At 33.0% G+C, this 22793-nt stretch overlaps 2 protein-coding genes and 1 pseudogene across 3 annotated transcripts; 2 read left to right on the forward strand and 1 right to left on the reverse strand.

Annotated features, from left to right (window-relative positions):
- LOC133289687 (putative pentatricopeptide repeat-containing protein At1g12700, mitochondrial) overlaps positions 1–17158 on the forward strand; it is a 68077-nt pseudogene extending 50919 nt beyond the window's left edge.
- LOC133289682 (mitogen-activated protein kinase 9) lies at positions 1809–10625 on the forward strand. 2 transcript variants are annotated; one of them, XM_061487675.1, is made up of 11 exons: positions 4344–4718; positions 5587–5995; positions 6070–6197; positions 6354–6413; positions 7095–7244; positions 7476–7631; positions 7738–7875; positions 7973–8046; positions 9315–9416; positions 9710–9932; positions 10551–10625. In XM_061487675.1, exons 1-11 carry the CDS (start codon positions 4398–4400, stop codon positions 10623–10625), a joined length of 1836 nt encoding a protein of 611 aa, XP_061343659.1. In that variant the 5' UTR covers positions 4344–4397. The 2 variants fall into 2 exon arrangements, with proteins under 2 accessions (XP_061343660.1, XP_061343659.1); XM_061487676.1 differs by lacking the exons at positions 4344–4718; positions 9710–9932; positions 10551–10625 and adding an exon at positions 1809–1830 and having other exon boundaries at positions 5585–5995; positions 9315–9420.
- A 1342-nt stretch (positions 17159–18500) lies between the features above and the next one.
- LOC133289686 (zinc finger protein VAR3, chloroplastic) lies at positions 18501–22793 on the reverse strand. Its single transcript, XM_061487679.1, has 7 exons — positions 22404–22793; positions 21792–21909; positions 20821–21179; positions 19703–19819; positions 19271–19390; positions 18984–19076; positions 18501–18897 (listed from the first exon to the last, which is right to left on the reverse strand). The coding sequence occupies exons 1-7, from the start codon at positions 22757–22759 to the stop codon at positions 18783–18785; spliced, it is 1278 nt and encodes a 425-aa protein (XP_061343663.1). The 5' UTR covers positions 22760–22793; the 3' UTR covers positions 18501–18782.

Below are 22793 nucleotides of genomic sequence, written 5' to 3' on the forward strand. Positions count from 1 at the left end.
GCTGGAATTTGAAATTCTCCTACAAATTATGAATTCGGAGAGTAAATAGTTATAATATAAGAAAAAAATAACTTTTAATATTATAATTATGTACTTCCCAGAGTACATAGATATAGGGGGTATGATTTTTTTTTAATATTATAAATATGTACTTCCCGAAGTATATAATTTGTAGGAGAATTTCAAATTCCTACAACATGAGAGCCTATTATCCTATTATTTATATCTAAAATGGAGGTTACATTTGTTGGCCACTATATAGCAAGATTGCTTTGCATGTTTTGTTTTATTTTTAATAAAAATATGTTAAAAATAAAAATGGATATTTTTTGGAAATATTTTAAAAATAATACCAAATTTGAAGATCACAATAGACACTTTCTTTATTTTTGAAAAAAGAAACAAAAATTTAGTGATAAATGTCTGATTATGACAATAAAACATATCAACTAAACACCCTTTTTTTTTTTTAAGGAATATGTCTCCTGTATTCGAAAATAAAAAATGACGATAATTGTTATTACAATGATAAAACCACTTCCCTATTTATTTCAATCTTTGAAGATTTTACTTCAAAATATAGCTCGTGGGCTAAAAAGACGTAACTAATATAAATTCAAAAATAATATGATCAGTTATGTAGGGAGGATAAATTCACAATTAGTTGTGCATAGATGGAATGCCTAACTAGTTGTACATACCTCCATGTGCAATTCACATGATAATGTCAGAGCTAGGGATGAAAGTGGGCTGAGTTGGGTCAAACTTTGTCTCAAAAAGTCTAACCCTACATCAAATTTTTTTAATTTAGACTGGTCCAAACTTAGTATGAGTCTAATTGTTCGCCTACTTGGTCCGTTTATAAAAAAATAAATGGTCTGACCTAACCCGTTAGCATATTAATTTTTAACTTCTAAGTAGAACCATGAATCAACTTTACAAAATATTCAAATTCTGTTGCTAAACCAAAAATCATAATTTCAACGTCTAAACAGAATCATGAATCACAACAAAACTCATACAATCTGTAATTAAGTCACTTTCAAACGCAAAATGCTCAAACTAACTAATATATATTTTATCATATCCAACAAACAAATCCATACTATGTAAATTAAAATAACTACATGAATCCAACAAACACATCATGATGCTTGTAGTAAGTATAATTTCTCCCAAAAATCTTTTAATATATTTATATACACAATTTAACATGCTGAGATGTTGGTTTCTCCTATATAAGAAATAAAGTCATATTTTTATTAAAATATAAGCGAATATAATTAAGTTATAAATAATTGCAATTGATTAAATTTATATTTTTTATTTTTTCTTCAAGACATACTTATTCTATTTATTTTATTTAAAATAAATAATACAATATAGGTCGGCTTGTAGGCTTATAGGTCAGGCTTTGTGAAAGTGAGTTTACGGCTTTTTATTAAACAAGTTTTTTCAAGGTCCAAACCCGACCTATTTTACGAAATATACTAAGTTAGATCTGACCTGATATAGCCAAGCCATAAGCCCCGTAAACCGGTCCGACCAAGTTTCATCTCTAGTCAACAACTAGTTGTACATTACATACACACTTTAATCCCTCTACTCCACGTAAATATTGATTAGCATCACAAATATTTATATAGTCGAATAATAATTAACATAATAAATATGAGCTAAACAAAAATTAAAATAATTTTTCTAAAAATAAAAAATAATTATGATTTAATAATTATGATTTTTTATTTTCGGTGAAATAATTCAAATAAAGCAGATAATTTAAATTTATTTAAATTATTTCACCGAAAATGGAAAAAAATCAATTATCAAATTATGATCAATTACGATTTAATAATTAATTTTTTTTTTCATTTTTTGGCAAAAAAATTCAAACAAAAAACAAAATAAAATCATGATTAATATAATAAGTTTAACATTTTTAAATTTAAAAAATCAATTATTTTGTGGATCAAGAGTGGTACATAAGGTGTGTACAACTCAACTAATTATGTTACGTGGCAGTTCCACAGTCCATGTGTAAATGATTGGGTATTTCTCTCATGAACAATTGATTATATTATTTCTGTAAATAATTTTTATTTACAGTTGCACATTCCATATGTGTAATTGTAAGTGTAACTGGTTGGATATCTCTCTCATGAACAATTGATTATATTATTTCTCGAAATAAATTTGTTGCATTATTAACTAATTTATTTTTAAATTTGCATTGGTTCGCGTCTTTGTACCTTTTAACATTAGGGGATTAATTTTCTCATTTTACATGAGAAAATTTTCGCATGCGACACATTCAATACATGAGTGGGGTTCACAAAAAGGTGATAAGACAAAGAAATCAAGATGGGATCCACTTTTTAATTGTATGTGTAACATGAGAATCTTTTCTCATGTAAAATGAGAAAAAATTAACCCTTAACACTATTGAGCATGCATTGTCATTTGTCAATGCCAGTTTTAAACATTTCCGTTTTGCCACTATCAGATGGTGATTGCTTCTACTGTTATTAAAATATAATAAAATAAACGAACGAGGGAAAGCAAAAATAGCATGCCATTTACGGATCACGTCTTCATTACACATACACCTTCAAAGGCATCCACAGCAAGATCATTTTCTGTTAATATTCTCATGAGAAGATATTTATGCAAAATAATAAATATTTACTACTATTATAAATTGTGAATCTAAGGAATACTTTTGATTAGAATCTTGTAAATTTGTTTGCAAACAAGCATTACATAAGATTTCAGAGCAAGCTTGTTGAATCGCAATACTACCGTGTATCATTTGACTAATTTTTTATATCATATATCATTAATCGTAGCGAATCGTAAGATACAAAAATATAATAAAAAATAATTTTAAAATATATATTTAATTATTTTCTTTATTAATACAAAATTTTCAGATTAATTTTTGAGTTTAAATCATAAAATCAAATCTTTATTTTATTTTCCTTATTAATAATTATTTTTTAGATTTTTTTAATTTAAATCATAAATTAAATCCTTTATTTCTTTTGATTTGTATTAAAAATTTTAAATTTTGATTTAATTTTCATATCGTGTAATACACGATGCGTATCGTAATGTACGATACAGTATCGTCCGATTTACAAAAAAATTTCAAATACACCTAGCGATATGTATTGTTGTGCTTGCAAATCGTATCATATCATACGAATCATATCATGTATCATAAAATACTGATAATTATGTTTCATATATTTTAACTTATTATTTGATCACTGTAACTTAAAAAAAAACACAAAAACTTATTTTGTCATTAAGGAGAAACGGGTGACTTAAAGACAACCTTTACAAATCCATGTGGTCTTGGAAATTTTTTTTAGAGTATTTTAGTTATTTTGTTTTATTTATTATCATTTTACTAAAATGTATTGTATTTTTTTTAAGAGTTTCGTGTTTGTCATTTTAAATGACATAACTTTATGTCATTTAAAATGACAAACATTTTTTTCTTTTTTTAAAGTGTTCGTTTTTTCTGCAGTTACTGCAGATAACTTATCTGCAGTAAGTCCAATACGACGTCGTTTTGGGGCGGAAATCATGGTATTTTTGTAATTTTAATTTATTTAGGGTTATAATAGTCTTTATATTTATAATTTTTTAATATTTCAATACCAAAACGACGTGGTTTTGGGAATAAATGCAGATAACTTATCTGCAGAAATATTTTTCCCTTTTTTAAATCCTAAAACAATATCTTTTTAAATTGCAGCAAATATTTTATCTCATGCAATGAAAAAGTTAATCCCTTAAAAAAATCCCATGTTATCATGATGAGATAGGATATTTTACTTATTATTTTTTCTGTCTATCTCCGCATATCACCTTTAACACTGTTAGATCATAATCTTGAGATTCTGATCTAAGAGTGCTGGAGGGTGATAGAAAAAGATAGACAAAAAAAAATAGATAAAATAATCTATCATTATCTTGATAGACACTTTATATTTGGGTTATATTTCTCTTATTTTGCGTAAGATAAATAAATTTTCAGCACACATCAAAGATGAATTGGTCACATTTTTATGTTTTTCCTATTCTCTGAATCTCACTTATAATTTTATTTTTATTATATAAGATAACTCTTGTTTTCTGTAATATAAAAAAATTATTTCCCTTTATATTTATCAGAAACAATAGGAAATTGAATCAGAATAACACAAACTTGAATTATTTTTCATGTTGTCTCCGCGGCCTTCGGGCTAAAAAATTTACCCAAAAATAAAAATAAAAATAAAAATAAAGTAAAAATATTTCAGACAGAAAAAAGAGAACTAGAAAAGGGAAGAGAGAGAGAGAGGCAATGGTGGATTGGAGTGGCGCAGATTGAGGAAGAGACAGTTTATATGGGTGGTGGAGGAACACTCGCGGATGGCATTCGTCGCCTCTTCCATCGTCGAACTTCTATTAACTCTAACGTTGTTAATGACAACAACATTAATACTGGTGTTGGAAGCAATGCCAACAACGTTAACGATACCAACGTTAAAGAAGAAGAAAACAATAACAACAACAACGACGTCCTCGTGACAGATTCACGCGCCCATTTGGACACAGTTCCCACACACGAAACCGATCAACGCTTTCTTGATAACTCTTCATTGAAGCTTCTCAAAGTGCCTTCACGCTTCCACTTCAATACTTCTTCCATGGATCGTAACAAAAAGGTCCCATTTTAAAAAAAATAAAACTTTTTTGTTGGGTTCCGTTTTTATTGTTTCTCAGAATGAAGATCGAGCCTTTTTATTTTTTATTTTTATTTTTTTTTGTAGTTTAGCTTATTTGGGTAATGAGTGTTGCTCAAGTTTCAATTTTTTTCCTACCCTTTTTTGTGTTTGTTTGATTTTTGTTTTGTTTTATGATTTGTTATTTATCTGATCAATTGGGTTATATATATCTGTGTTTGGTATTTTGGTTTTGGCTTTTGTGTGTGTATGTTTGTGTGTGGTTTTCTATTTGTTTGTTTAAGTTTTGTATGGGAATATGCAAAAAGATTGTCACTGATTACATTTGGTGCTTCTTCCTGGTTAGTTGTGAGAACTAAGAGGTAGCATTCAGTAATTACCAAGTTAGCCCAGTCTTGCTTAACTTTCCTTTTCTTGCTATGTTCTCTTGACAATGGGAAATAAAGAGGAAGAGGCATAGTTAGGAATTAGCATGATTTTGATTTATACCCAATTACCCATGTACTCTTGACTATAGTTAGGAATTAGCATGATTTTGAATCAAGCAGTAGTTTGATGGTGTTGGTTCTGAAGTTTCTAGTGTTTCACTTTGACGTGCTATCACAAATGCATTTAATATGAAAAAGTGCCAACTTTCATGGCATTGTGAATTTGCAAGGCTGTCTCCAATTTGACTGTCCCACACATATTCTTGTTATGTTTTCTGATGTTTCCTACATTTGTGTTTTACATCCGTTACACTAGAATTTGCAGTGGGTCAAAATACAACATCAAATTAACATGTAGTCCTCAAATCATCTTTACATGTTATTTGTCTCTTTCTACATAATGTTTTCTGGTTATCAAACAGGGCGCCTCAGAGACAGAGTTTTTTACTGAGTATGGAGAGGCAAATCGGTACGAGATCCAAGAAGTGGTTGGCAAAGGAAGTTATGGTGTTGTAGGTTCTGCCATAGACACTCATACTGGGGAAAAGGTTGCAATTAAGAAAATCAATGATGTTTTTGAGCATGTATCTGATGCCACGCGAATCCTAAGAGAAATTAAACTCCTTCGTTTGATCCGACATCCCGATATAGTAGAAATTAAGCATATAATGCTTCCTCCCTCACGGAGAGAGTTCAGGGATGTCTATGTTGTGTTTGAGTTGATGGAGTCTGACCTTCATCAAGTTATTAAGGCAAATGATGATCTTACACCTGAGCATTACCAATTTTTTTTGTACCAACTTCTTCGGGGCCTGAAATATATACATTCAGGTATCCTTGTATCTCTTTAAGTCCTTGGCTTTTGTAGATAGTGATATTATACTAAAATAATATTTTCCTTGCAGCAAATGTGTTTCATCGTGACTTGAAGCCAAAAAATATTCTAGCTAATGCTGATTGCAAACTAAAAATATGTGATTTTGGGCTTGCTCGGGTTTCCTTTAATGAGGCTCCATCAGCTATATTCTGGACTGTAAGTATTCTGTTGTGCATGCCATGGCAATCTGTTGCACTTTTTAATTCTGTTCTGCCTTTTAAGATATTTAGCAGGAAATTGCAATTGAATTCATTGTTTCTGTTCCATAATTGTCCTTCTAAAGATCTTGCTGACTTGTTTTACCTTACTAAGGACTATGTTGCAACTCGGTGGTATCGTGCACCGGAACTATGTGGTTCTTTTTTCTCAAAGGTAAGCTTCTTTTCTTCTTTGCACCTTGCATCCCCCTTTTCTGTAGAGTTAATGCAATTATTTTATTGCTTCAAATACAATTATTTTTAATTATGTGATATAGTTCATTTCTCTCTTTTCTTACCTTTGAATTCCGAACATTAGCTTGATGTGCATATATAATACTATCTACATGGAAATATTATACTTCTTTAATGTAGAGTTAACTGTGTTAATTTCCTTGTTCTTGCCATATCTGTGGTGATAATTGCTATCACACATATCCTTGCCTTATATTTATTTATTTATTTCTATATTATTTTTTTCAGAGAAAGGAAGAAAGTAGAACTAGGGGATGATAAGATAACCTCCAAAACAACAAGAACTAGATAAAATTAGGACAATTAAAGAACACAAGAAATCAAGAACTGGTAGTTGTTACCTATATCTAAAGGGATTGTGATTTATGTTATTCTTAAACCTTTCTTTGTAGTTTGTATATATTTTATCAAATATCAATTGCTACATATACGTCATATTATGTTTCAGTTGCTCCTTCATTATCCTTTTGCGGAAGCCTTTTATGCACTAGAGCAGTTACCTCTTCTATCCTCCCCTGCCTTGGTTGTGTATGATATAAGAAGTTGAATATACGTAAAATATAGAAGTATATGTGTAATTTTAAATACTTGTCTTTTGCAGTATACCCCCGCAATTGATGTTTGGAGCATTGGATGCATATTTGCAGAAATGCTCAGCGGGAAGCCAGTGTTTCCTGGGAAAAATGTGGTACACCAATTGGATCTCATGACTGATTTGCTTGGTACTCCTCCTGCTGAATCCATTTCGAAGGTTAGTTTATCCAAATCTAGTCTGAAGTTTTTAACATCAATAGGCAAGCTTATGACATGCTGTAGCCTGTAATGACAAATAATATTAATTATAAACTTATTTTTTTCTTGTTTTGAAGTGCTTCATGCCGGATTTTTTTACCTTATGATATGTTGTAATAAATGCCTTTTTATCTTGTTTTACTACCTCTCCCTTGTCGTCTTGTAAATAATTTTAATCTTAATATTACAGATTCGAAATGAGAAGGCTAGACGTTACCTTAGTAGCATGCGGAAAAAGCAACCAGTTCCATTCTCTAAAAAATTTCCAAATGTAGATCCGTTGGCTCTTCATTTACTGGAAAGATTACTTGCATTTGATCCTAAAGATCGTCCAACAGCTGAAGAGGTTGATTTTCAGTTTTGTTGGATGTACTGAATGAAACATCTTTAAGATAAATGTGAGGATACAACTTCCCAGGTTCCTTATTTCTTTGTTATGCTTGTGATTGCAGGCATTATCTGATCCTTACTTCCATGGTTTGTCCAATGTGGACCGTGAACCAACCACTCAACCCATTTCAAAACTTGAGTTTGAGTTTGAGAGAAGAAAATTGACCAAAGATGATGTTAGAGAGTTGATTTATCGAGAGGTATGGCCATATATTTCAATGACTCTCGCTTCAATTTATTGTCTTCTCCTCTTTGCCTTGGTAATGGTAATAATTAGTATACATTTGTACTAAACAGATTTTAGAGTATCATCCCCAGATGCTCGAAGAATATCTTCGTGGTGGAGACCAAACCAGCTTCATGTATCCAAGGTAGAGCAGTAATGCTGAGCTATCCTTTTCTCTAATTCAATTGGTTTTAAGATTTCTGGTAGTGCTATCATTGAACAATGGTTTTTAAGTAAGTTAATTTTAGGCTAAATATTTAGTACAATCTAAGTTCTTGTTTTGATTTTGGAATATGATCTAATATTCATAATTGAAATAATTTTTTTCTGGTTTATAGTGTTCTCAAACTTCATATCCTAGTATTTTGTTGCAAAACTTTGATATTTATTAATTATTGCTTCTATCATAAGAGTATTTGATTAGATGTATGGTTTTAACAATTTTTTGATATTACTCTTAGTGCATGTCTTAAGAGAGCTTTTAACCTATCCCAATGATTATTAGTCTAGGTTTCATGATTCATTGATTATATTGTGACGGTCTGGTACATGGCATGTATATCTGGCCAGGTTACGATGATCTAAACCTCTGTGCCTGAACAGCCTATGCATTTGAAAATTGTTGGCTTGATGCATATGTGAAAGCAGATATGCTCAGACTACATGTCTGTCCTACCTCTAGGCATGTTCTTTCATAAATGAAACAAGATATTCAGCCAGCTTTTAGGATATGCTTTTCATTATACCTAATTTTATAGCCATTGTCAGGATCCCTTGTATACATTTATTGTCAATGCACCAAGGTTCTGTTGGATTTTTTCTATGCAAATTCTTATCAAAGTAGTTAATTGCGTCGCACCAGAACACAATAGTGGCCATTGCGATCGCATTTGCTGCCAAATCGTGGCCATATTGCTGTCATAAGGCAAAATGTCAATTTTGTCTTAAATTTAAATGTGTAACAGAAATTTTTGAAGAGTTTTTCAGTCTATCTCTGTCTCTCTCGGTCACTTCTGCTATCTCTGCCTTTAAAAAATACCTTTTTTTGTCATTATTTCTGTCATATATCTATTCCGCTATTTTCGCAACCGCAACCCGCTATAGCATTTTTCGGGGTTGGCCGTGACATGCCGCAATCCACATTTGATAACTTTGATTCTTATACAGAACTAGAGCCCCCATTAGAAAACATCGACATGCGTGCTTGATTTGCCTTCTAAAATTTCAATTCCTTCTAAATATCAGTTTCGGTTGATGATTCTTGTACAGGTAAAATTTTCGACTTCTGAGAAGCAGCTGTTGGTTAATTGTCTGTGTTTTGCATGTCATCTAAGAACTGTGGAATGTGGGTTCTTTGAAAGTGTTGCATGTTTGGGATATTAGTTAGTAATTCTGTGTTATCTTGTTGCACAGTGGGGTTGATCGTTTCAAGCGACAGTTTGCACATCTTGAGGAGCATTATGGCAAAGGTGAACGAAGCACTCCACTGCTGAGACAGCATGCCTCCTTACCTAGGTAAGTTTTGGTTAAACTTCTCGGTCCCTTGTCAGTTTCTTGATCCAAACTTGGTGAACCTGTTCAAATACATGTGGATTTTCATACTTGTGCACTGAATAACAGCCTGTTCTTTTGGAGGTTTATTTTGTGTATATTTTTTTATTACCATCATAGGTTTTAAAATTTTTAATCCAGATTATTATTGTATCCACAATCTTCATAGATGAGGCAGCCTGTTATGCCTGAAAGCTTTATCTCTGATATCGTTTAAGAGTCATGTATTGACAATTTCAATTTCACTTTTTTTTTAGAGAGCGAGTTTCTACTCCCAAGGATGAAAATGATCAAAACAATGATGAAAAGCCTACTGGATCAAATCTTCAGAGTCCTCCAGGGTCTAATGTGATGGATTCTGGAAACTCGGATGCACAAAATGGAATCTCCAAGCCGAACTACAGCTCGCGTAGCCTGTTGAAGAGTGCCAGCATTAGTGGTTCCAAATGTATAGATGTGAAACAAAGTAAAAATCCAGAGGTAGTTAACTCTTCTTTCAAGTGCTGTCCTTGTTTTGGGTAAAATGGAATGGTATTAGCTGGAGAGTTTGAAATCATTAAAATATATAATTGGTTAGGATTTCCTTGTTCTACCAAGTAAGAACACAGTGACTTATTGAGACTTCCTTCAACCATCTTACATATTAGTCCTTTCTAAGTTTCTATATTCTCGTAAACGTTTCATGTCATAAAAATAACCTTTTTTTTTTAAATGGTTGGCTCGTTATGCTTGACGCCAACCTTTTTCCTTTATCCTGTCTTGTGACTGGTTATGTTTTGGTTGACCCTTTTTAGTTCCTTTTCCCAATATTTATTTATCTTTCTCTCTTGTTCTTCTCTTCCCTCAATCTTTTGTTGCTTTTTATTTGAGTTCATAAACCAAATTAGTTTTGGTTAAAAGGTAAAATTGATGTTGATGTAAGTTCTATATTATGCCATTTTTTCCTTTCAAAATTTTGGTCTGTCTGGCATATTTCGTGTAGTCATAAGAATAAACAATATACATCTTCCTTCAAATGATCTGTATTTATTTTCCAGTTTGCATTCTTTAGAATACATTTCTCTCCTGGTTAAGTTGACGGTGCTCCTTTTTCGATAGGAGGAGCCAATTACCGAAGTTAATGATGAGATATTGGACGAGTTGACAGAGAAGATTTCTACCCTCCATGCATAAATCAAGCTATAGATTTGTATGGACATTTGTAAATCAAGTAAATAAATCAATATTTGACTAGTTTTTCTTCCTTATCATTTTCATAGTTGTCAAAGAGAGCACGAATAATTGTTTCGAAAGTTATATAACATCAGGGATGCAACCCTTGTCTTCCACTTCTGATAGCAAGACCAATTTTTCATCAAACACACCCTCTTTATTAAGACCATGTTCTGGACATTTCTATGATATCTTTTAATCAAAATATATTGGAAAGCCTCTTGTGCATTCGTAAGTCTTCCACCCTTAAGAATGCACAAGAGGTCTTCCAGAATTTTTTTTGATTGAAGACTATCATATAAATGTCTAGATGTATACTGTTATCGATTGTTTTGTTAAGAGGGTTTGTTTAATGAAGCATTGGCCTTGCTATAACTTTTGAAAGACAATGGTTGCATGTTGCATCCCTAGTGCTATAACTTTTGAAATAATTATTCGTGCTTTCTATGAAAAACATATGAATGATAAGGCAAGAGGGATATTGTGAGAGTAAAAGTAGGTCAGATTCTTTCTAGTTTCACATTAAGTTATTTTGAATTTTGATGACGGCCGGCCAATCTGTATTTCTGTCTATAATTACACATAAAAAAGGAAGATGATGGATTTTGCAATGGACTCATTACCACATTAATTTTGATTAAATTCTAATGTTGTTAGGTTCATATTGATATTGTAATGATAAGAATGGTAATTTTTTTTTTTTTTTTTTAACTCCTGGCCAAAACTTAGTTCCTTCAAATCATCAATGCAACTCTACTTTGCTGTTGCTAATTAATCACACTTTGCTTCATGTTGAGATAGATGCAATGCATCTGTAACACCCCTGTCGGCCGCCAGTTTGTTAACTTACACATGATACTTAAAGCACAGAATAATTAAATTTTGAAGCGGAAAGCTTTAGCAAATATTTCACCGTTACTTAAATAACTAGTGATGATGGCCGGCCAATCTGTATTTCTGTCTATAATTACACATAAAAAAGGAAGATGATGGATTTTGCAATGGACTCATTACCACATTAATTTTGATTAAATTCTAATGTTGTTAGGTTCATATTGATATTGTAATGATAAGAATGGTAAATTTTTTTTTTTTTTTAACTCCTGGCCAAAACTTAGTTCCTTCAAATCATCAATGCAACTCTACTTTGCTGTTGCTAATTAATCACACTTTGCTTCATGTTGAGATAGATGCAATGCATTTGTAACACCCGGTTTGTTAACTTACACATGATACTTAAAGCACAGAATAATTAAATTCTGAAGCGGAAAGCTTAAGCAAATATTTCACCGTTACTTAAATAACTAGTCACTTAATTTTTTTCCTTTTAAATTATCTTTACGTATCGTCGTGCATAATTTATTTTTCATGTAACATAATCTATACAGTCACATATCTGCATAGAATCCATACTTAATAAACATGTGACCATAATTAATGGTCATATCACTATCCGAATATGATAATGAATACCATTTCTAATAGAGTCTTTACGGAGAGCATAACAACGGTAAATTGGACTAATCTAGGGATCAAATCTCACTTCCTACATAACACCAGATAAACAGAAAAGTCCAATCCATATATATACATACATACTAGAACATGGCTCTATGCCACTACTGATATCAACCTACTTAACAACATACACACTTATACATAATCCTGTCATATGTATACAATTATCTATAGGCTATATATGCCTCTCAAAATGGAATACTGTACATATGCATGAACATAACATATCATGCTCAACAAAACCTATACATATATAGTGATGCTCCAGAATGCTACACTAGCTAACTGCTCCAGCTAGTCTCTAGCCATCCTGAACTGGTCTCTTACCCTGTGAGGGCTTTCCTGCATCTGTAGTACCTGAAAAGTAAGTCCCCAGACGGGGTGAGATTAACCATCTTAGTAAACCCAGGGTTTATGGAGTAGTCTTTATCCATGAGTTCGCTTCCTACATAAATGTCAGATAACATAGCATATAATACATCATATATTTCATCACATACATATTTCATACATATACATATTCCTAAGCTATACTCCATGGGCTGTATCTCGCAAAGAGATCTTAACCTATACATATACTCCCAGGGGCTATATCCCGCAGAGGAGATCATAACATATATCTATACTTATACTCCTAAGGGTTGTATCCCGCAAAGGAGATCTTAACATAAACGTATACTCTCAGGGGTTATATCCTGCAAAGGAGTCTACACCTGTACTCTCCAATCCTATACGTACCATAACATATTTCTTTATAACCTATCACATAGCAATATATCATATTACTTCATACTATTTCTTATCATATAACATAACATAAGACTCTCACGACGTAATTTCTCACTTTGACCAGTCCATAGATAATCTCTGAGAACGTAAGTCTTCAATGGAGTGTTCATTGATCAAGAACCATATATCATACATACATATCATATTGTGTCATGTCATATCATATCATCTGCATGAGCTACATGAATGCAACTATGTTACATACCTACATTCATCACAGTATATACCATATGAACCATCATCCAAACGGACTATGGTGGAACAACATACCGGAGAAAACTTCGAAACTAAGAGTTTACCTGAAACTAGCTTTTCTGTAAACCCTGCTCGTACGTCACTAAAGTTATCCGTATATTCGTAATTTTCAAAATCACCTATTCAAACATGATCTTCATGTCAATACATAATTACTTACACTTGAAGAATTCCCTTATATACATACATATTTTGAAATTCTTCCTCAAGTTAGTTTACATAATTCATAACATATTCTTACTTATCAATTCATAGCAATTCACAAGTCAATACTCAAACTTAAACATATACTTAAAGTCTTACATATAACACATTTAACCTAATTCACTTAACCCATAGGTTAACTTAGGTCTCCACACTTTCACCATACATAACATACACTTAATTTTATTTGATTTATACAACCAAGCACTTAATTGAATTAAAAACCATACCTAGATCACATAACCACATAGTGGTCGAATGGTACTAGTAAGGTTACCATGCATTTCATGCATTCTATTCTTCATCAAAGACTACACAAAACAACTCTTAACTTTATTTTCCATTATTAAGCTCAATGATCACATAAAGTGTCAATAACCATTCTATGCTTTCAACTAATAAATCAACTAATTCATTTCATCCTAATACATTCATTTAGCACCAAACATCCTTAAAACATAAGCCAACAAGCTTCCAAGCCTTTTTTTTTACTCAATATGGCCGAAATAGTGACTTAATTTTCAGTCTGAATAGTCCGCACCATTTAATTCACTTAAAATTCATTTCTCATCCGTTTGCCCTGAAATTTTAGTATGTTATACTAGACACCCACAGCTGTAATTTGCAACAAACAACACTCAATTTGGAGGTTTATAACTCTAGTATGAATTTTTGAAAAATAGGACAGATTTGAGGTTTACATGTTCCACGAATTTCATTCAACTTCCAATGATTCAAACTTAATCCAATCAACTCCATACTCATCAAAACACAACATATACTCCAATTTAACATGGTTTATGACTACTTAAAACCCTTACAAAATTCCATAGAATTTTATCATATTATTTAATTAAATTTTAGACCTAATTTTTGCTTAATTGCAAAATGGTCCCTATACTTTCACATAATTAAAATTTGGCCCCTAAACTTTTCAAGTATTATTTTTAGGGTCCTACTTGACTTGCTTGGCATGAATTGTATTTTCATAATTTATTTCATGTCAATTGAATGATTAACGGATCAATTCTACCTTCCGTAACATATTCACCGTAAAATTACATAATATATCCATAATAACCATATATAAATAATTATTAAAAATTTGAGTTGTTATACATAACTTTCCAAGCAGAGTAATCATGGTTGCTTTTTTGGCCACACATCCAATGTTCTTACTTCTAAATTCTAATCAAATTATTTTTCAAACATGTTTGTTGTGGCAGCTAGGCCTTTACGAACATATATATTCCTTTTGATAACTCTATTGCAATTGGATTTTTGATGTACAAGCCCCTATACATTCCTTCAAAATACATGTATATCCTTTTGGAGTTGAGTATTCAATTAACTTTGTACCAAAAAAAATATATTCAATTATTCATAAAAGAAACTTAGAAGCATAAAATATAAACGGCTATTTAAATATTTTATTAAATTGGAACTTCAAGTTATAGAAATGATTACTAATTAACTTACTTCGTAAATAAGAGAAACACTTGAATTTGAGGATGAAGTTATTTACTGTTGCAAAAGAAACATTAATTCTTAAAATAAACTAAAAAATGAGAGAAATTTTACAAGTCATAAATTTTACTCTTAATTTTTTTAATATACCAAGCGTCATAATTTTCATAAATTTTTTTTTTGCTTGAAATCTCCATCCTTTTATTTACTTATTTTCTCTCCTCGTAATTTTCATTGTTCGTGTCTTTTTCTCTCTTAAAGTGATATAATTATATATATTTTAGAAAGACAAATACTAAACCCTTTTAGTTTAACCACGTTGAGGTAAAGTATAATTCAGAAAATAAGTCATTTTTTATTGTTTTTCTTAATTAAAGATCCAAACTTAGAGGAAAATAATATTATTTGTTATTGGAATAACCTGAATAATAATAAAAAAAATTCCTCAATATATAATATTATTACCATTGCAAGAAATCAGATAAGTCGTCATCAACCATTTATCGGTTTTCATTCTTCACAAACAAACCCTAACACTATTGGTAGCTGCGACTGCGAACACAATGTTAACGTCGATGTCGATGTCGATGTCGATGTCAAGGTTAAGGTATGCTGTTTCGATCCTAAGGTTCCCTTCAACCTCAATGAGACTATACTCTAATTCTCATTCTCAATCGCCGTTCATTCTGAAACAAGATTTTAGGCTCATTTGCGAAGATGAAGCATTACAACACAGCTATTTCCCTTTCCAAACAGATGGAATTCACGGAATTTACCCATACTCGCATACCCCCATACCCGCTACGCTCAAGCTTTCATTTTTGACTGGTCTTCTGTTTCTTGCCCCTAGAAACAGCATGGACAGATGCATACGGCATGAGAAACGTGGGATTGGATATGCCCCTTAATTAAGGGGATGATGGTGGCAGTGGCGGTGGTGCTTGTGCGCTAGGATCCTGCTGGTCGGAGGAGGGTGGTAGTGTTGGGGAGGGGGGGCTGTGAAATTCTATTCTGTTTTCAGTTGTACAAGTTAGTTATGGGACCTTGATCAATGGGTTACGTAAAATAAGAGAAATAAAAGCAGCCTCCAATTGTTAAGAAAGATTGAAGGACAATTGATTAAGCCTGATGTAGTAATGTACAACACAATCATTGATAGGTCTATGCAAAGATAAGCTTGTAAGTTATGCATGTGATTTATATTATGAAATGGTTGTCAAGAAAATTCCTCCTGATGTTGTCACTTACAATACTCTAATCTATGGCTTTTGCATTATGCTATTGGAAAAAAATCAAACCAGATGCTTATACCTTTACTATACTTGTTGATGCCTTATGTAAGGAAGGAAAGGTTAAAGAGGCTACAAATATGTTAGCTGCGATGATAAAAGGAGGTGTAAGACCTAATGTTGTTACTTATAATACATTAATGGATGGGTATTGGTTACTTAATGAAGTAAACCATGCGAAATATGTATTCAACACTATGGGGGCAAAAGGGAGTGACTCCTGATGTTCGGAGCTATAATATCATGGTTAGTGGATTATGTAAGAGTGAAATGGTGGATGAAGCCATGAATCTCTTTAGAAAAATGCATTGCAAGAATATGATTCCTGATATGGTAACTTACAACTCTCTTGTTGATGGCTTATGCAAATAAAGGAGAATCTTTTATGTTTGGGATCTTATTGATGAGATGCATGATAGAGGTCAACCACCTGATGTAATCACTTGCAATTCCTTATTAGACTCTTTATGCAAAAACCATCATCTTGACAAGGCGTTTGCATTGCTGACCAAAATTAAAGATCAGGGAATTCTGCCAAATGTGTCAACATTCAATATATTTATTGATGGACTATGCAAAGGTGGAAGACTTAAGAATGCAAAAGAGGTTTTTGAGGATCTTTCGATTAAAGGCTATCATCTAGATGTCTGGACGTATACTATTATGATCAATGGTCTTTGTACAGAGGGCTTGTTTGGTGAAGCATTGGCCTTGCTAGCAAAAATGGAAGAGACAATGATTGCATGCCTAATTCTGTGACTTTTGAAACAATTATTTGTGCTCTCTTTGAAAAAGCTGAGAATGATAAAGCAGAGAAACTTCTTCATGAAATGATTGCTAGAGGCCTTATGTAATAGTAAAACTAGGTGAGATGCTTTCTAGTTGTACATTACATTATTTTTAATTTTGATGATGTCAAACCAACCTTCATTTGTTTTGGTAGTTTCACATAAAAAAGAAGATGGACTATGCTATGGACTCAATATCACTTTTGTTTTGAGTATAAGACATGTTTTTAGTTTCATCTTGATATTGTAATGATGACAATGGTCATTTTGTCGGAGTCTTGACATAACTATGCTTTTCTCCCCATTGTACAGGCCATCTGCTTCGTTTACTTTTAAAGATAGTCTTGTCACTGTCCATTGTTATTGTTTCAGATAACCAACCTAGCTGAAACTGATATGATTATTTGGAATTCTTTATCCTTTTTAGTTGACTTTTTTTTTTGGGTGCATTGGTTGACTCTATTTACCCCAAATTATGGATGGTAGAGCTGGATTTTTTATTTTTATTTTTTTTGGCTGTAATTTTCTTGTGATATTTTTACAGAGAGCAAAGATTTAAATACACAAGCATATTTTGGTTGCATTGTTTGAGTTGTCTTAGGTGTTGAAGTTCCCGCCATTTTCCTGAGGTCTTTGCTGCACAATTAATTGGAGCTTTTCTATTGTTGAATTTGTTTGAATGATTAGTACAGGAGTTGAGTTATGCAATGACCTCACTGCTACTTAAGTTTAGATTAACTCTTGTCTTTTTCATTGATTTTGGCCTGTGTTGTTGATTGACTTTTTGAGTGTTGATATGGCTTTCATCCTGTCTACCTTTGGTAATCCCAATCTGCCTTGCTCTTGGGATCTTCCCAGTTTTTTCTCAATGCTCACGGGGTTAGTGCTTAAGATGTATTTGTAGTTGCTGAAAGTTTGAGAACTTGGTTTGTGTCATGTGAGAAGATATATTGTCCCTTTGATCATAGCGTGCAGGAACAGGGTGGATTGTTACACATGATTTTATCTTTGCCCCACTGTGTTTCTTATCCTGAACCTTACAAAGTCTTGTCAAAATCCGTCTTTTTATGTTTGCATAATACTTTCTGCTGTTGAGTTTACAGCTAGAAAAATGGTGAAACACATTCTATTTCACCATGAGAGCTGGCATAGATAATAGGCTAAACTGTTCATTGACGTGATTGTTGCACAATGAAGTGTGGTTTCTCGAAAATCGGTGGCAATTTACCGGCATGAACCTCAGAATTGCTATTACTTTATATGAAGTGCTTCTTTTGCTATTAAGTGGTACCTAGATTGATCATGATTTCTCTCGCATCATGGTTTCCATATGCATCCTTCGTAATTGTATTCTTCATGTTGTCCTTTGATGCCATTATCATTACCTGTTGTTTCCTGTTTTTTTTTTTTTTTTATATGGTGCGCGCTTGTATTTTTAGTAAAAGGTATGGCATATGCAGCAAACGAGTTCCCTTATGTTTGGAACCTGAAGCTAAATAAAGCTGAAAAAAAGTTCACAAGGCTCAATCCTGCTCTGTATATCAAGAATAATACTACATAACACATTAAATTTGCTTTTAGAACTGTATATGATCATATTAAAACACACATACAATCAAATAACATGCGTATCCCTAATTGTTGTGTATGTAGCATTTCTAAAGACGAAGCAGTTAGCACCACATTAATGAGAAGATTGATTAAGAAACATGGGCAGATAGAGACTGCATCTACGAAAAAATATTTGTTAAAGCCAAGGCCAAAATCATGAACCCCCCCAATGAAAAAGCCTGATAGCCTTTTTTTGATCAGTTTGACCGTCTCCATATATGCTCGTTATAATCATTGGTTGCTTGTTCTTTAGGGCATTTAGTATTGCACTTCATGCACGCCGTGTTTCTATTGAAATTGTAGAAATCACACCTACAAGAAGCATATACATGAAACAAGAAACTTTTAGCATGCAAGGAGATAGGAAGGGGCGAGGGGAAGAAAAACAATGGACTCACTTGGGACAACTCCAATCCCCAGGATGTTTCTTGGGCCTCTGCTCAGGACAACGTAAACACTTCAAATTTCTAGCATAATTAATGAACCCGCACCTACATACACAGTGAAATTCATGAAACTGTAACTAACTGTTAACAATGTGTGAAATTTATCAATGTTTTAGGTTTAGCAAGAGTAATCAAAATTTTAATTATTGACATAAAATTGATTCATCTGCTATCATAGGGAACAGAAACTAAAAATATTTCAATGGGAATTTCCTTGTCAGTAAAAATAGGAGGCTTACTGCTTGCAAGTCCAATCTCCTTTTTTTATTTCAACTTCCCCTGTACTGCCACGCTTTGACGGCCCCTCTGTTTTGCATTTTAGACACCGTGTGTTTCTGGAAAAATTTAAGAAACTGCATCTGTGGCAAAAACAAAGAGCAATTGTCATCAGACCAAAAGACACTAAATACAGGATAATTGAACACAAGTATTTGATCGGCATGAATGTTGACAACATAGGAAAAGAAGAGGAAAAATCTTATGAGTGGTCCATCTTTAAGATACATGTCAGATTGACATGCATATGATTTCATAGAAGATGCCAAGAGGCACTTCATATGATTTCATTGTTTTTAACTGACATTATCAGACTTTAGAAGGGAAGCTGACGACCACACATAGAACTTGACTATGCCTTGGGAGAAATGCTAGTAGGCAACTACAGGACTTACTCAGGACAGTTCCAATCTCCTTGCTTCATTTCAACAGCAAGCAAGTCAATATCCTTTGGCCTATCTTCATTACATTCTAGGCAATGCATATTCCTAGAAAAGTTCATAAAATTGCATCTGCAGGAAATTTGGGGAAAAAAAGAGAGAAGAGAACCAATTCTTAGAAATGAATTATTCAATTGCAAACATCTAATTTATGATGTTAAAAGACATACAACATTTCCAATAACACGAATTGTGGAAAGTTAAATCATCAATATTCATGATAAGGAAGAAGTGTATTATTGGCACAAGGGATTTAAAGCAAATCCACTCTCTCACCAGCCAAAAATACTTGTGAATGAATACTATCACTAAAAACTATCACACAGGAAATAAACTTGTATCAATGACAAAAGGTAAAGAAGACAAATCCACCTATCCAATGGCCAAAAATACTTCTCAATGAATACTATCACTAAAGACTATCACACAAAAAATAAATGTTATTACACAGGAACAAAAACTAATAATTCTCACTGCACATTTTAAGAGAGTTTTATATCTATAATGTCTAGTTGCTATTATCTTAGTAAAACTTCAGCCCTACACCATAAGATAGCAATAAAATGCACAGAATAAATTACACTGAAGCAATAATAGAGAATATAAAGAGCTTAAACATACAATCAAATCTTTAATATACTAGAATGTTTACATAACATGAGATTAAGTGCCTTCCAGCGGTTGCCCAATATGATCATATGGATCAGTTTGGTGGAAGAGAACTTATGAAACTGAAGTTTTAAGGTATCATATTATTAATGCAAAGAAAGCCAATGTCAGTCATTAGGCCAAATTCAGCTGTCCAACAGAGTGCAAATAATCCGTTGAAAGAATTCAGGACACAAAACAGATAGCAAGCTGAATGGTATTTTAAAACAAATGTTGCAGGGAATCAATTGATGATGGATTTACCTGTTTAATTTCTGAAGTAAAATGGCTGATGAACGGAGAAATATTACTTCTCCATATTAACAAAGCCTTCCAGATTTTATGAACATGCAGAAAATCAAATTTAACATGCAGAAATTGCTACACAAGCTAAGTATAGATCTCCATGAGCTAATATAACTCACTTTGGACACATCCAGTCACCCTTCTTCATCTCAACATCTTTAGACAACTTATTAGTCATAAATCTTAGAGGTTGGCCTTTTGCCACAGAATCCTGTGCAGTGAGCTTTGAATGAGCGGGAGCAGGAGGTGGAGCTGGGTACGACTCACTCAACTCAATCAGCTGAGAGAGAAGTTTTCTTGCAGATGATTCAATAACTTCTCTGCCCGGTGGTTTCTCTCCTCCAGAAAGAACAAGTGGATCTAGTGCATAGAACAAAAGTATCCGTACTATATCCACAGTCCGAGCATCAGCTTCAAATTCTTTTAAAATCACGTAAGCTCTATCACAGGAGCCTCGCAGATTGCAAGCACTACAAACCTGCCTTGCCAGATGATAGGAAATCAAAATGGCTCCTCAAATTCAAGTAGAAAAAACAAATAAATAAATATCATAGACTAATAAAAGCATTGAACATCTTGCTTAACTAGAAAAATGCTTTTAACACGCTCTTTATTATTAGGTAAAATTCCATACTAACCCCACCAATTAAACTTTATTAGTTAGGCTAGCATGAAATTTCGCCTAATAAACAGTGTGTTAAAGCTTTTATATGGGTTCATCAACTACCATCCCCAACTATTTTGGTATAAAGGAGATATTGATATTGATGTTAAAAAACAGTGCTTTGAAAAAAAAGAATGTAAAAGAGTGTGTTGCTAGTATTTGTCTTATCAACTATTACTCCCAAGTAGCAACCAAACCATTCCTCATTAAATCCCAACTAGCAAGGACAAGGGTGAGAGCAATCCTTTTGAGCAGCCTTACCTTTACGTATTTGCGAAAAACCTGTTTTTCGCATTTGAACCTGTGACTTTCCAGTCACAAAGGAGTAATTTTATCCCTACTCTAGACTCGCTCTTTATTTTTGCAAGTAGCAACCAAAAACGTAGGAAAAATAAATGCTTCGGAAAAATGAACTAACATACATACATCCCCTTCATCCAATCGCAGGTGGGCTCTCAACCTTTTAGCCGAGTTAACAGGTTTACGAAGAACATTAGGACATCCTCCCTCAACAATTGATTGGATATCTTTCAATGCCAGCAATCTACATAACATTACAAGCAACAAAAGTCAAATTAATTCTAATAAGGAACATATAAATCTCATCTAGATCCTAGTTTTGTAAAAAAATTTCCACCAGTTCATCAATGAATCGTGTGGAGGTAAAAGGACCACAAGAATGACAAAACTTTACCTACCAAATTTTTTAATATAGCTGAATTCAAGACCACTAATTACTCTGAACTTGAATTCAAGATGACTGATTAAGCTGGAACAAACTTATGTCACTTGCAATTGGTGGTTAGACCCTTCTCATCATGCATCCTTAATAATAATAATAATATAAAAATAATAGCTTTTCCTTCATCGACATTCACCAAACACACCAAGCAAACTATATTAGTGACCAATTCGACCCAGGTAGGAAATCATGTCTCCAGTGGTCAATTCGATTTAAAAAACAAGTCTTTTTTCACACTCAAAATCAGGTAAGTAATATTAAATCAAAATTATAAGAGAGAGAGAGAGAGAACGCACTTGAAAAGATCGTAGCGGTCACGGGAGAAGCTGAGACAAGCATCTTTCAAGAGGTAGATGTTTATGTAAACACTCTCATCGTTATTTGAAGAAGAGCGTTTTGTGAGATAGCCTTTGGTCTTCAAGCGGTCAACGAAAGAGACCCATTCGGGCCAGGGATGGTGCTGGTCGACGGAGAATACGGTTTCTTCATCGGCGGCGGCGGAGGAGGAGGAAGCGCGGCGGTGGAAGAGCGGTGGCGCGAAGGGTATAGGTTTGAAGAATAGAAATGGAGAGTTGACAGTTGAAGTTGCAGTTCGACGGTTACGGAACAGTGCGGTTCCGATTCCGTACAGTGCGAGCTTTGAAGCTGACATTTTTTTCTTCTTCTTCTTTCTTTCAAATGCTACC

This window comes from Gastrolobium bilobum, unplaced genomic scaffold (genome assembly GCF_033153095.1).
Source record: "Gastrolobium bilobum isolate Gb01-03AN ecotype WA unplaced genomic scaffold, APGP_CSIRO_Gbil_v1 utg1031, whole genome shotgun sequence".
NCBI lineage: Eukaryota > Viridiplantae > Streptophyta > Magnoliopsida > Fabales > Fabaceae > Gastrolobium > Gastrolobium bilobum.

Bases quoted from the DNA above. Each gene is read 5' to 3' on its own strand.
- LOC133289682 (XM_061487675.1), top strand. From the start codon at position 4,398: ATGGGTGGTGGAGGAACACTCGCGGATGGCATTCGTCGCCTCTTCCAT. The intron at 4,719-5,586 runs GTCCCATTTTAA...GTTATCAAACAG, and splicing joins CCATGGATCGTAACAAAAAG to GGCGCCTCAGAGACAGAGTT. The intron at 8,047-9,314 runs GTAGAGCAGTAA...CTTGTTGCACAG, and splicing joins ACCAGCTTCATGTATCCAAG to TGGGGTTGATCGTTTCAAGC.
- LOC133289686 (XM_061487679.1), bottom strand. From the start codon at position 22,759: ATGTCAGCTTCAAAGCTCGCACTGTACGGAATCGGAACCGCACTGTTC. The intron at 19,391-19,702 runs GTAAGTCCTGTA...TTTTTGCCACAG, and splicing joins GGAGATTGGAACTGTCCTGA to ATGCAGTTTCTTAAATTTTT. The intron at 18,898-18,983 runs GTGAGTCCATTG...TGCTTCTTGTAG, and splicing joins GGGGATTGGAGTTGTCCCAA to GTGTGATTTCTACAATTTCA.